Source organism: Palaemon carinicauda, chromosome 29, assembly GCF_036898095.1.
Source record: "Palaemon carinicauda isolate YSFRI2023 chromosome 29, ASM3689809v2, whole genome shotgun sequence".
NCBI lineage: Eukaryota > Metazoa > Arthropoda > Malacostraca > Decapoda > Palaemonidae > Palaemon > Palaemon carinicauda.
Window position 1 is genome coordinate 75,689,540 of NC_090753.1, and position 15,778 is coordinate 75,705,317.

At 33.0% G+C, this 15,778-nt stretch overlaps 2 protein-coding genes across 7 annotated transcripts in view; both read right to left on the reverse strand.

Annotated features, from left to right (window-relative positions):
• The window catches only part of LOC137622673 (methylcrotonoyl-CoA carboxylase subunit alpha, mitochondrial-like), a 28,441-nt gene extending 20,486 nt beyond the window's left edge, over nucleotides 1–7,955 (reverse strand). The window contains exons 1-3 of the mRNA XM_068353269.1: nucleotides 7,701–7,955; nucleotides 2,751–2,943; nucleotides 1,461–1,678 (exon numbers count right to left, since the gene is read on the reverse strand). Of these exons, the coding sequence (XP_068209370.1) occupies nucleotides 1,461–1,678; nucleotides 2,751–2,943; nucleotides 7,701–7,729 (440 nt within the window). The 5' untranslated portion in view covers nucleotides 7,730–7,955. The remainder of the gene's footprint in view (nucleotides 1–1,460; nucleotides 1,679–2,750; nucleotides 2,944–7,700) is intronic.
• LOC137622258 (uncharacterized) overlaps nucleotides 1–15,778 on the reverse strand; it is a 65,203-nt gene that overhangs the window by 32,561 nt on the left and 16,864 nt on the right. The window lies entirely within an intron of this gene.

Genomic DNA, 15,778 nt, shown 5'->3' on the forward strand with positions numbered 1-15,778 from the left:
TGTCGAAATAAAATTCGGGTGTAGAGTCAAAAATTTGCTCGAATTTTACTTCGGATGTTGGAAAATTCGGATGTAGATACGTTCGGATGTAGAGGTTCCACTGTATATATATATATATATATAGAGAGAGAGAGAGAGAGAGAGAGAGAGAGAGAGAGAGAGAGAGAGAGAGAGAGAGAGAGAGAGAGAGAGAGAGAGAGAAGAGAGAGAGAGAGAGAGATGCTCTCGATCACTTTAATTTGCCAGTAATTGAAAATCAGTACCACAAACGTAAAGTTTGAAGCACTATCAAAATTATTCCTGTTACTGATAACGAAAAAACTGCTACAATATCCATCACAGGAAATCAATCTGTGATACACATCAACATGAAGGGCTGTGCTTGAAGAGAGCAATATGAAAAGAAGTAAATCAAATAGGTGCATATTCATATAAAAAATTAAGTAATGTTCTTAACGGGTAAAAAGATTTTCTGATAACTTGAGAGAAATAATAGTTAAAAACCTATATCAATTACCATAGTGATGTCAAACCTAAAGTGAACTTAAAAAAGGCCATAAAACTAATTCATTCATCAAACATCCTGTAATGTACAGTAATATCCCTCCCTATGTCAGTAACTGGCTCTAGGGGGCAGTTTTACACCAAAGTGCCATGTTGCACGTGGCATGCAACATAGCTACCAGTTGCAAAAGAACATATACAGTAGAAATATATGAAACTTTCACACACATGGAGCATAAAATGGGTTTACATGGTCGAACGGTTCGTTGAACCTGCTTGACAAACGGTTTGTCAAACCTGCTTATCAAACGGTTCGAAGAGGTGGCAGACAGTCACAAATGCATAATGTTGGTGGACAATGAAGCCCCACCCACAAAAGTCAGGTTAGAACAGACTTTCTTCGAACCATTCGACGAACGTGTTCGACAACCAAATACCGCGTTCACACGTTCGAACATCAATTCAAACACGTCTTTCGAACTGCATGTGTCGAACCATTCGACCGTGTAAACCTGCCTCTACACGTCGCATATCCCAATGTTCACACCTCTTCTGTGGGAAAGGTTTCATATATTTCTAGATGAATGTTTTCAACTGGCGTGCTACCGGGCATGCCATGTACGATATGCCACTTCGGTGTGAAAGCGCCCTAAGAGACATGATGCAGGTCAGATTTTTGCCCTAAAGAGTGACTTACATATTCCTTATGCACATACTGAACCCTAATAAGTCCTTACAACCTTCTATCATTTTATAAAAACCAGATACTGTACAGACATTAACAAACTACTATGTGAAGTACAGTCAAGTACTATATAGTACTTCATCACTATCATACAATGTAAAGACTGATGCAAGGTCAGAAAAACATTGTTAACAGATTTAATTTTTGCATTTACTACGTAACGATAAGCAACATAAAGTTGGAACTGATGTATGTCGAACTGGCAGGTTACCTTTTAATTCCCATATCACGAATAGCAGATGCAGGAGGACCGACAAAAATTATTCCCTCCTTGGCACAGACTTCAGCAAATTCCACATTTTCCGAGAGAAATCCATAACCTGGATGTACAGCCTGGGCACCACTACATTTAGCAATATTCAGGATCTTGTCTGCACGTAAATAAGACTCCTGGGAAGCTGCCGGGCCAATGTGATATGCTTCATCGGCCTTAAAATATATAAAAAAAAATTAATCATAGTACAGTCATCTTCTCAGTATTAATTACACATATGCAGTGAACATTATCATCAACTACTTGATACTGAAACTGACATTAGGGAAAATTTACAATGTTGCATGAGCAAATTCAATATTATGTGGAAATAAACAGTTAATATGAATGAACTGTAGGTGATATAGCTGCCTAGTCACCTCCACAAACCCAATCAAATATTCAAAGGATGATATCACCAACAGGGCAATATCTACAAGCAAAAAATCAGAGGCAGTCAAAACAGAAATGAAAATGAGATAGAATAAAATAAGGTCATGTTAGAGTATAAGTTCTTTTAGATATCTGAGGTTCCTAATATTCAATCCTATCTCATAGACTGCCCTACCGACATTCAAAAACTATGCACGGTTGGTACAGAAGGTCATCAACTTATAAACTTAATAGGTTCCGAGAGGCTTTTTCTTAAATTTTAGCCTATGGTAGCCCTAACCTGAATTCCATGCCTATGATTTCCAGCTACAAAAGTCAACATATAGTCGGGTTTCATATGAAATAGATATCAGGGTATTACAAATGTTGTTCTGCTGACTGTATTCAATGATACAATATTGTTTCAGCAGTATTTCTTTATCTTGCCTTGCTTTCGTTATTTTCAATTGGATTTGTGTAACAAAATTTGACTTGAAAACTTTAGACTTCTGGAAGCATTGTAAACGTTATAGATGCGGTTTAGCAAAGATCTGGCACCAATTTAAGACTTCTGGAGGCATTGTAAATGGTATACATGCTGTCTTAGCAAAGATCTGGCAGTGATTTTAGACTTCTGGAAGCGTTGTAAACATTATAGATGCTGTTGAGCAAAGATCTGGCACTAATTTTAGACTTCTGGACCTTTGGTAATCATGAAATAACATCAAACTAATTTGCTCCCTTTTTTACTAAGGAAGATCAAAATGTATCCGTCAGACCACAAAACAAAATTACAAATATGATCCAGTCAAATAACAATTATATTATCCACAAATACTTCAGAACTGTAAGTTTTGTAAATTAATAAATACATACCATAGCAACATGCATGGAGTTTTTATCAGCTTCCGAGAACACTGCTACAGTTCTCACACCCATCTTGCGAGCAGTTTTTACAACTCGGCAAGCGATCTCCCCTCGATTTGCAATAAGCAGTTTGTTTATGGGTCGGTGTTCGGCTGACGTGTGAGCATGATGAGTGCACCATTTTCTTAATAACTGCCATCCTCTGTAATTCATATGAAAAATTAGGGATATCAAAAGGAGTCACATCTTACATGAATTAAAAGACGTATCATACATCTTTCCTCTTAATTGCCCAAAAATCTGCCTTATATGATAGTACGGAGCTGATAACTGTCTTATAAATCTACTATATTATCCACTGCTAGTCACAAAACTACCTTGACAACATGCATGCCTTAGCCTAACCCAAATTACATATTATTTTTATTTCTTAGAAATGTGTCATAATCTAAAATTATAGTATATCAGCTGGGACCGACTTTAATTTTTACACAGGTACTGTACTCAAAAACTAATCTTACGTTAACTAGACTATCTAATTTCAAAATAAACTCCTCCCCAAACATGTAAATCATACATTTCCGTGACTTGATTACCGTATTTATGTATTCATTTTTAATCTCGATATACAACTTTATCTCTATAGAATTAAAAAACTGGATAAGTATTAAGGAAGATTTATGATATACCCAAACCTGCTAAAATACTCAATGGTAAAATAAACAAAACAACAAGAGAAACATATCGTCACCCTCATAAACTAACTGCCTAAGTCATTTTCTCCACTTGTTAGGAAATCAAAAAGAAACCTTCTCATTTCCTAATTCCTTGTATCATTGTCTTGAGTTTCAATTCACAAATTCTTAACAGAAGAATTTGTGAATTGGAATTTGTTAATTGAAGCTCAACACAATGATATAAAGAATTAGGAAATGAGGTTTTCTTTTTTATTTCTCAACAAGTGGAGAAAATTACTTACGCAGTTAGTTTATGAGGGTGACGATATGAGAAAATATAAGGTTCATGTTTATAATCATGGAAAATATTAATAAACCTTTTTTTAAAAAGTTGAGATAAGAGGGAACACTAAATTTCAATATTTAATAGCATCAGTGACCTGGCCAATATTTACATAACTAAATATAAAATATCTTTCTCAATAGAATGTTACCGTAAGATTTCATACAAAAAAAAACACGTCACACATTCATCATCATTACCGGTCTACCGTTGATGGTATTATTATAAAACAACATGGGAAAAATTTTACTAATAAAGAAATGGTGTTATATATAGAAAAAGTCCCGTTTTCTTTGAAAATTACCTTTATTACTGTCGCAAATAAATAGTTTATAAGATATACCCTGATATATCATACGGTAATGGGGGACACCCAGTGGGAACCGAAGGTTTAGGGTGGGGAAAATTTACTGGCGAATTAATAAATAATGGTAAAACTAACCTTTTCTTCTCTATACATTCTCCTCTGGGAGGCATAATAAATCCACAACAAAATTGCACAAACTATAGGGATCCTATGCCCCTGAAATATTCATTTCACTCTTTTGTTTACATTTTACAAGTTGGACGTATCTGCTCCCTTTTGTGCGTCTGTGCATAGCTAATTGCGTGATAACGACTTCACACTTCCAGCGCACAAGCCCTCCTTCCACTTGCTTTCTACTAATGGAATTACTCCTGTTCTTTCATTAGTAAGTAGCTCCTCCTCCTACCTTCCCATACCATATGACAAAGTTTACCATATTTGGGCATGTATGTATGCTTGAGTTTGACGTTAGCAGTTCTGTGACGCCCCGTTTTCCTAGGACAAATCCTGTTAGTTTGTAGCTGTGTTACAAGTTGAGTACGAGTTATGGAGCCCAACATAACAAAGTGTAATGGCTGCCATAATAGCTATTTTGATGCTATAGCCAAGTTTCATGGTGAGTATTACGTACTCGTGGCATAGTGAATGCTTTTTAAAAGTTCATTGCGTTATCGCTCAAAGGTTAATGTGTCCCATGTGCGATTCTGGTAAGGATTTTTTTGTGATTTACCTTATAATAATGTAAGGTATTAATAGTGATTTACTCTATCATAATGTATCGATTTATTTTGCGATTTACTTTTAGTTTGTGACCTGGGAAGGGGGGTTAGGGGCGTGACCCCTAACTAGGTCTGTGGGTGTGTTGGGTTCTGTGGTCTTTTACAATCTGGAAAGAGTTAAATAATCCTGTTTTACCCTGTTTTTGCCCACCCAAAGTACCAGGTAACTAAAATAAAACTGTCCCAGGTTCCCACTTGTGTCTGTTGCGAAGGGAAAGGGTCCTTGACGGAACGGTGTGACGGTCTGAACGATCCCCCCGGTCTCAGAATTCTCCTTGACATTGTATAATGGTTCTTTTCCACCATTAGCTCGCTTTGCTCGCATGAAAATAAAACATCAAGCTCGTATGTACTGGCAAGTGGTAATGTTGAGCTGCGCACGCTAACATTACACGAAAATAAAACATCAACCTCGTATGCACCGGCAAACGGTAATGTTCGCGCATGCGCAGATTATCAAGGAGAATTCTGAGACCGGGGGATCGTTCAGACCGTCACAACGGCTTATTTGCAGTGGAAATAAGGGTCAAATACATTAAAGGCACACGATTTACTGTAGAGAAGCTGTTTTTCCTAAAAAGATATGTTGCCCTGTTATATAATTTTACCGTATAGGTACTTGATTGATTGATTTTGAGTTTTCTGGCATCCTGACATGTCAGCACCTTCAACTCGAGAGTAATATGGTAACCTACATTATGTTAATTTATGAAAATGTGATATGGAACCTAATGAATCCATAAGATTTTAATGTTTTGAAAGATATTAAGGGTAGTTTGTAGCGCTACGGCCAAGCGTCCTAATTAGCTTATTATCGCTCCGACTGTTATCTTGTATAGAATAAAAACGTTTGGAAATGGTCTACGGATCTTAAATATGTTGTGTAAGGGGGGGGTCCGGGGGGGGGGGGGGGGCAGCCCCCTGGTTAAGGACACGGCTTTTAGCATAGGTTAGGTGGGTTTTTTTAAGTTAGCTTCTCCCGTCGTACTCGTAGGTAAGGAAACTGTTGTGTAAGGGGGGGTCCGGGGGGGCGAAGCCCCTCTGGGTAAGAATACGGCTTTTAGCATAGGTTAGGTAGGTTTTTTAAGTTAGCTTCTCCCACCAAAATCGTTTTTAGAACGACGGCCACAGTTCAGAATATTCCCGTTTTCTACGGGATCTGACCGTCACCCTACAAAGGCTCCGATATTAACCTACATTACACTGGCAATGAGTTCGTGGGTAAAGTTTTGGATTCAACCAAATTGGGAAATGTATTATATTAATATATTTTCCTAGTAAAGCACGTGATAACAAAACACTTCTTCTCAATACATTATTGTCGCTAATGCATACTTACAGAGAAAAAAAATATTTCAGGAATTGAAGGTCTTGACTTTTTCTAAGTTTAGTGTATATCTTTCCATGGGCACACAAGGTAGCTCTTGTTCGTTTGTATGTCTGTTTTCATCTTACTTGGCTCCGCCCCATTGCGTAATGTGACAATATTTACTTGAATGCGCATTTGCTCCTCCCACTAATGTCGCTCCTCCAATCAAAATACTACTGGGTTCTTTTCAAGGGTTATTATTGGACGATTCATTGGTCTCTCAGTCTTGTTTCAAGGATCTGTTTTTCGTGCAATATAACATTGTAAACGATACTATTTTGTTTTTTTCCCTATTTCATTATGGGAGAAACCCGTGATTGTCGTTTGTTTTCGGTTTTCAAAAGTTCCGGTTTCTATATTTTCATCACACGTCATTTAACTGTCATGGATCCTGCGGTACGGTTGTGTGAAATATGTCGTTATTCCTATTTTGATGTGATCGGCCGATTTCATGGGAATTATAATGGAACTCCTGAAGTAGTGAATCGTTTTCTAAGGGAGCATTCCGTATTACCTTTAAGTGACCAGTGTGGTAAATGTGATTCGCCTTTACATTTTCGTGAGGATAGACATGTGTGGTATTGTACCAAATCTGAACGTATTCCAGTACTTGATGATTCAGAAGAGGGTCAACCACAACCTTCCACATCTTCATCGTCATCTTCCGTTTAAGGTAAGAAGTGATTTAACAAAATATATATATTCAAATTTACCCCTGGTTAAAGGGGGGGGGTCGCAAGGGGGGGCGAAGCCCCCCCCCGGTAGGGGTACAGGGCCCCTAGGTTAGGTTAGGTGGGTTTGTTAGGTTCTGTGGTGCCCTGAAAATTACTGTGGCTTTAAGGGGGGGGTCACTGGGGGGCCCTACCCCCTCCCCCCGGTAGGCCTAGTTAGGGGTATGGGGGAGGGGTGCTGGAACATTAATTATTCATTTATTGCAAATATCATTCAATGCCCCAACACCCTCCCCCCCCCTTCCCCCACCCAAAACCCCGGTTCCCAAAGGGTGTCCCCCATAATTGGTGGGATGAACTAGGGTATACATAGTAAATCTCTAAATCGGTTGGTTTGCAGTCAAAATAAACGTTAAATTCATTGAAACCACACTATTTCTGATGCAACAAATATATTTTTATTGCATTTTTCCAAATTTGGCTGAAACTAAAAATTTACCAGTTCGTGTATTAATTGAGATTTGCAGTATAAGCCAAAGGCAGGTTAAAGTGGCCCTGATTAAATTTCTAATTATTGTCACCTACGGTGCATATGATCTATCTACTACCTTATAAGATAAGTTACCAGGACCCTTGCCACACTATCCCTTACTCAAATGGGTTAAATTAATAATTTGCAAGTATAAATTACGTATATCTACTGTACCAAACCTACAGCAGAAGACTACCTATAATTTTTCTCAAGTTTCCTATTAAGGTAATCTAACACGTAATAAGATAGTTAAAATTTCAGATTAAGTCAATATGGTTTACCTTCTATATGTGTGTCTTCCACTAAGCATATTAAATTAATAGGGTTCACAAGAGGAAATTATCAAAATATTACTATCAACTTCGGGACCGTCTTCTCCAATGCCAGTCGGTGACAATAACATTAAACTTAAACCGGCCTGTGCAGATAACATAAAAACATTGAAATATATCGCAATAATTTATATTTTGTTGCTTAATTTAATTAAATATTAATGTATTAATTTAAATGTAATATCTGAGACTTATTACATAACGTAAAATTGATGTAGTACTGTATTGTAGTTCAGGAAAGTGTAAACATTCATTGACGTCATTATAGTGACGTCATTAAAACTTTACGCCAAGTTGAAGGGAAACATAATCAGGGTATTATTCTAAATTGATTAATTTTCTCCTACAAACAGACTTCAGAAATTCTCTAAGAATATAAAAATACAAAAAAAAAATTAATAAATTTTTTATGCAAAATTAATGTAATGAGTAAAACTACTCAAACGAGAAAAAAAATAGATAACTTTAGTCATATGCAAATTTAAATAAATAGTGTAATTTTTTTGTGATTTAATTAATTTTATAGATTTAAAGTTTCTTATTTGAAGACAGATAGTTAATTTTTCTATTTTCAAGTAAGTCATTGGAGCATAAGTTTAATGTTTCTAAAGTATTTCTCATAAACCTGAAAGAACTCTTTGTTAATGTTTCGCAATTCTTATCTCTGCATTGTCTTGCCAGACTGTCATGTCCTTTTTTCTCTGCACGCGCGTGTTGTGCGTCTTTCAAGATAAAATCATTTGTCGTGGCATTAACCTCTCTCTCTCTCTCTCTCTCTCTCTCTCTCTCTCTCTCTCTCTCTCTCTCTCTCTCTCTCTCTCTCTCTCTCTCTCTCTCTCTCTCTCTCTCTCTCCATTTCTTTATTCCTAAAAACATTTTAAACTTATTTACATCTTTGTATGGGCGTCATTTAGGCATCATACTTTTATTATTATTATTATTATTATTATTATTATTATTATTATTATTATTATTTATTATTATTATTATTATTATTATTATTATTATTATTATTATTATTATTACGGTAATAAATAAGGCAACTCTGGCTATTCATCTGATCTACCACTTTGGAGTTTGCCTATAGAGGTCGTTGCTGGATAGACAACCCACTAACCAATCATGTAAATTCTCCTACATCGTTTAATTTCGTCAGTTGGAAACCCGATTTTTCTCATAAATCAAGGTGCTTCGGCCTTAATTGGATGTTGAACTCCAAGTATATTGATTGTTGCGAGTCTTTGACGCAGATGTATTGCAAAATTGGTTCCTTTGTATTGTCCTGAAGTTAACAGATTGCAAAACAGGACCAGAGTCAGTGTCGGTGATCATGGCCATTGATATGCTAAGCTCTAGGAATAAAAATCTGCCATTTTCTATACGTCCGGCTGACGGACACAGTGTATACATGTCTTTGTGTTTGTTTACTTGCTACTTTATATTTATTTTTGTCAACAATTTGTGAAATACGATTGATGTTGATTCCCAATGAAGTTTCTTGGGGGGGGGGGGGGGGGGGGGTTGCCATACTGGCCAAGAAAGTCGTTGATGACACTGGCCAAGGGATAATGGCCCTGAAGAACCAATATCAAACCTGATGCAAGTTTATGGTGGGTTGGAAAGAAAAATAGCCAAAGAAATTTGGACAGTATTCAAATAAGCATAAATAACAACTCTGTCCCGATATCTAGTAAAGTTAGCGATCTAGGAGTAGGCCTATCTCTTGACTGTAACTTGTCTTTCAGTGCCCAAATAAACCATGTAGTAAAATTGTTAGATATCATCCTAGAAACATTATTAATATAAAGTAACATTCAGTAAAGAAACTTGTGCTAAACTGTTATTACCATATTGACTACTGTAACTCCATCTACCAAAAGTACAACTAGAGAAATTACAAAACATAATAAACAGAGGAGCAAGACTAATAAAAGGTGTCCCACTCCAAGAAAGGACCAAACACTGGCTGCCTATTAAAACAAGAATTAAGTTAAGAATATGTACAATAACCCATCAAGTTATCAGAACCGGACGTCCAAAATATCAAAGAGAATAGCTACATATTGTGCAGCCAACAATTAATTAAATCGTATTGACACGAGAATAGGTACAAATGGTTTCAAATTATTAGAATCAAGGTACATGTCTACTCTAGGTTCAAGACTATGTAGAGTTTTTAAATATATGGCCAAAGACTATACAATAAGCTCCCACTAGACATCCGGAAGAGTGATGAGATTGAGGCTTTCAAGAAGAAACTGAAGACTTTCTAGTTTTCAAAGAGATTCGATAATGTAAATTTGACAATAAACGAGTAATAGGTCTATGCGGTGTGAAATGTCGAATGGCTCGTAATGCATAATACCAAGGTTATGAAATCCATCTTGCGTAACTGCCTTCTTCGCTTATCTCTTCCGTATTTTGGTATCTCTTCTTAATCATTAAACCCCTACTCCCTATATACGTCTCTCTCTCTCTTCTCTCTCTCTCTCTCTCTCTCTCTCTCTCTCCTCTCTCTCTCTCTCTCTCTCTCTCTCTCTCCTCTCTCTCTCTCTCTCTCTCTCTCTCTAATTTTTTTGGCTTTCATTGCCTCTCTCACTCATCATTCCACTACCATGTTTCCTATTACTTATAGATGTATAGATGGTTTTCCCAACACTTCTCTACACACTCTATATCACTATTCTAGCATTCTTAATAAAAATATAATTTCAGTAATCATTGAAACTGTAAATTTACTGGCTATCTTCTTTTCAAAATAAATGTCAAATTCATGAAGAAAAAATCAGCTATTACACGTGGCCTACCAAGTAAAACTTCCGGGTATAAATCGACTCGTATACCGTGTTCTTGCGGATAAGTATTAAGTCATTCGTTTGGCATTGAAGGTAGTAACCACTCACATTACTTCCTAGGCTAGTTCGTGTAAAGATCCTATGTCTTGTGTTCCTGGGATAAAAAGAATCCTTTAGAATTGATTGGTTTCATTATTATTTATAATTTACTTGGATTATTTGTACATTCATTCATTTTTGAAAGAGGATTTTTCAGTCATTAAATTTCTAGCGCGGCAATTTCAATATAGATAAAGTGACAGCTTTCGTATTAAATTTTTCTCTAATCTGCAATACGTTTTCTCACTTTTTTATTCTTAATGTTTTATTTATAGAAAGAAAAGTAGAATAATAAAAAAATAGAGTATGGTGGATAACATTATTCAATTGACAACTCCTAAAATATGATAGCCTACATTTGCATAAAGTACCGTTTCTCTAAACCTTGCATAGTACCATATTGCATATTTATTACCACTGGAGCGCTCGTTATCTTTGAGCGAGCTCAAAGATGAATATAATAATATAATAATATATAGAATATAATAATATAGAGAATATAATAATATAGAGAATATAATAATCTCTTTGAGTGTTAAGGTTATCGAGGCTTTTGAAGGATGAATATCCCACACGGACCGTTCTCATACTTTTAGTCTTACCTGTTATTTTATTAACGTTAATATGTTACCTAGACTTTCAAAAATTATCTATCTATTTATACAAGATTCATTCGTGCATAATATACGAGTTTTTTTTATGGATTTAAGTTTTACTATTAAATGTGGCTTTTAACCATTCATCAAGGTCATACTATCATAGATTCATAGATATGTTGTAATTAAGTGTGGCCAACTTTCGCTACCTACTCATCATAAAATTCATATATATATATATATATATATATATATATATATATATATATATATATATATATATATATATATATATCTACCTATATATATATATATATATATATATATATATATATCTACCTATATATATATATATATATATATATATATATATATATATATATATATATATATATATATAATATATATATAGGTAGATATATATATATATATATATATATATATATATATATATATCTACCTATATATATATATATATATATATATATATATTATATATATATATATATATATATATATATATATATATATATATACCTATATATATATATATATACCTATATATATATATATATATATATATATATATATATATATATATATATATATATATATATATATATATATATAGGTAGATATATATATATTATATATATATATATATATATATCTACCTATATATATATATATATATATATATATATATATATATATATATATATATATATATATATCTACCTATATATATATATATATATATATATATATTATATATATATATATATATATATATATATATCTACCTATATATATATATATATATATATATATATATATATATATATATATATATATATATATCTACCTATATATATATATATATATATATATATATATATATACCTATATATATATATATATACCTATATATATATATATATATATATATATATATATATATATATATATATAGGTATATATATATATATATATATATATATTATATATATATATATATATATATAGGTAGATATATATATATATATATATATATATATATATATATATATAATATATATATATATATATCTACCTATATATATATATATATATATATATATATATATATACCTATATATATATATATATATATATATATATACCTATATATATATATATATATATATATATATATATATATATATATATATATATATATATAATTTTTCTTGATGCAAATTAATAACCGTAACATTCTTGTCTTCTTGATACAAATTGATAACCGCAACTGTAAAGGTCCTGTTAGATTAATCTTGATTCTCGGTTCCCTAATTGCTCACTCCGCAATTTAATAAGTTTGCGGACACTCTATCATTTTATAGATATGTGCAAGGCTTCTAAACTTATACTTATTATTGTAATTTAGATTTTTCTTGTAGTTCCGGATTCCTAATTCCTCACTCCGCAAAATAGGTTTGCGGGCACCCTATTGCCTTATAGATAGGTGCAAAGCTTCTAAGCTTATTCTTATTATTGTAATTAAGCATATTTTACCTGTACTCTATATAAATTAATAGTGAAATTCTCAATATTTCCTTTTATCCGATTCTACCTTGAAGTCAGATATGATAACACCTTGCTATCATCAGTTTTGGTAACCTAGTGTGGTCATTTTAGACTTTTTAATTCTTATTTCATGTAGCCTACATTGCCCTACTTATAAATGCAACCAGATCCCTGTTGTACCCAAAGGCTGTACCATAAACAACATACTTAATAAAAATCTTAATCTTAATTCTACCTTGAAATCTGTTGGGATAATACCTTGTTATCGATTTTGGCAACCTATTGTGGTAAGTTTGGCATTTTTAAGTTAACTTCTTTCATATGCCTTGCCCTACTTATGTATATAACATACCTAAGATTATATATTTTTCCTTTAACCAACTTAATTTTTGGCATGAAAATAGATGTTCTGTATTATCCTTTTTTTTTTTTTTTTTTTTTTTTTTTTTTTTTTTGTGAAATAGATGCGGAAGGGCTATGTATCCTGTGATTACCATTACAGACTGTCACTCCGGACGCTTCTGTAATACTCTTGGCCACGAGCAGTATTTCATGACGAGAATATTATTAGGACTGCTATAGATGTCCCATTTTCCCTATGACCCATAAAATATAGAAAGGATTTGGATTGGTTATAACTAGATTCTCGGAAATAGACCATTTCTTAATTTTGATTCAACGTGTTTCCTTTAAAATATGCCGTGTAGAATATTTATACGAACGCCAATACCTGGAATTAGTGAGTCTGCCGTAAACGCTCACTGTCTCAACTCTCAAGGTCTCCCATATGAAAACTCCATCCAAGGTCTATAGACCTTGACTCCATCCACGTTGTTCTCCCACTGACCTCGTCTCCTGTTTCCGTAAGTAAGGCAATACAGCGTGGCCAAAGAGCATTAACCCATTTCCCGTCAGATTTAATAAAAACAAAAAAATCTTTCTATGTTGTGATTATAAGTATTTTATTTATTCTAAAGCACATATCTGGGCATGAGTAGCCTAAATGTTTATTAGTGTTGTTGCTATAAGTTATAGATTCATGACCATTCACTTAATTTTAATCAAATTTAAGACTTCACCTTAATCCGTAAAAAATATAAAACGAAGGAAAAATAATCAAAACAATTTATAGGGAATAATAAACGATAATAATGATGAACGAGTACAATTTAGTATGAATGAATGAATCAATCTTTGAACTATTACAAGAGATTGTTACGTCATGTTTGTAACATAAGAAATGTGATTGCAAGCACTGGCATGTGGCCGATGACAAGTAGGCCAATAGCTGAGCCAAGTGTGTGTATGTGGATGTGTGTAATATATATATACACACACACACACACACACACACATATATATATATATATATATATATATATATATATATATATATATATATATATATATATATATATATATATATATATATATATATATATATATATATATGAACATATATCACAAGCACACGTGATTTTAATTAATGTAAATATCACCCACGAAATGCTTTAATACCGAATTCTATCTTGGGAAATACATATCCACTTGGAATTCCAAGTGGATATGTATTTCCCAAGATAGAATTCGGTATTAAATGCATTTCGTGGGTGATATTTACATATATATATATATATATATATATATATATATATATATATATATATATATATATATATATATATATATATATTATATATATATACCTGTATATGTGTGTATGTATGTATGTATGTATGTATACACTCAATCAGCATAATGTAGGTGGTGTCTCATCATATCACCCTATATTTCTGTTTGTAAGTACCAGAAAAACGTAAAAAAAGAAAAAATAATAATAAGAAATTCAAAGAAGTGCGTGATACTCACGCAAATGAAAAAAAAAAAAGTATAAATTAAACTCACAGGTTAACGTCATATTACCTGTTGGCAATCATTCGTCTGACGTAATATCTGTATGGGCAGGAAATGTAGGGAGGGAGGGAGGGAGGGGGAGGGGATGTCTTGTACCTAGGTACTCACGAAGGTTATTTCGGGGGATCAAGGGACCGAGTAGGAAGGTAGCGGGTTTGGGGCGGGATAGAACCAAGGGCGTCTTTCTACTGACGAACGAACGTTGAAACTCAGTCGGAACTCTCAGTATTAAGCGGGATTTAGGAGACGTTGGAATTACTTGTATTCGTCTCTTGGTCCGCCACTTCATTACGTCGAATCGACTTCCGGTTGAGTTCAGTGAGTGTCTTTCTGAGTATTTTATTTTTTTATTATGAATTCAATTATGACAATTGAATTATCTTCGGATAGTTTTCAGTGGAAGCTGGGGTGTTTGAATATTTATAGAATTTTAATTATTAAACTATTTGTGATCTTATGGAATTATTCAATAAATGTTTTATGTCTATAATTTGACAACAAAGGTAACTGATAATCCGTTTGATATTGTGTGTGTGTGTGTGTGTGTGTGTGTGTGTGTGTGTGTGTGTGTGTGTGTGTGTGTGTGTGTGTAAATTGCCTTACCTTGTGTAAGACACGGGCTCTTGCGTGGGCAGCCCGTAAATTTTTAATATTGAGTGATAGCTTTTATGGTAATCAAAAGTACTGAAATCATGGTGGATATTTTAGTTTAGATATGGAAAGGTAGAAAATTCAAATTTAAATTATGTAATAGTTTGATAACTAATTAACGATGATTTATTTCTAATGGAAGAATTTTACTTTGTTGTTTTTATATATATTACGAATAGACTAAATATATTTTTTTTATGATAGATTTTTTATTTCGTGATAAAAGTCCATCGGAAATATAAGTATTTTTCCCAAATTTTTCTCATTTAAAAGTGAATTCTAGAGGAGACATTGATGTTTGCACAATAATAATAATAATAATAATAATAATAATAATAATAATAATAATAATAATAATAATAATAATAATACTAATAATAATAATAATAATAATAATAATAATAAT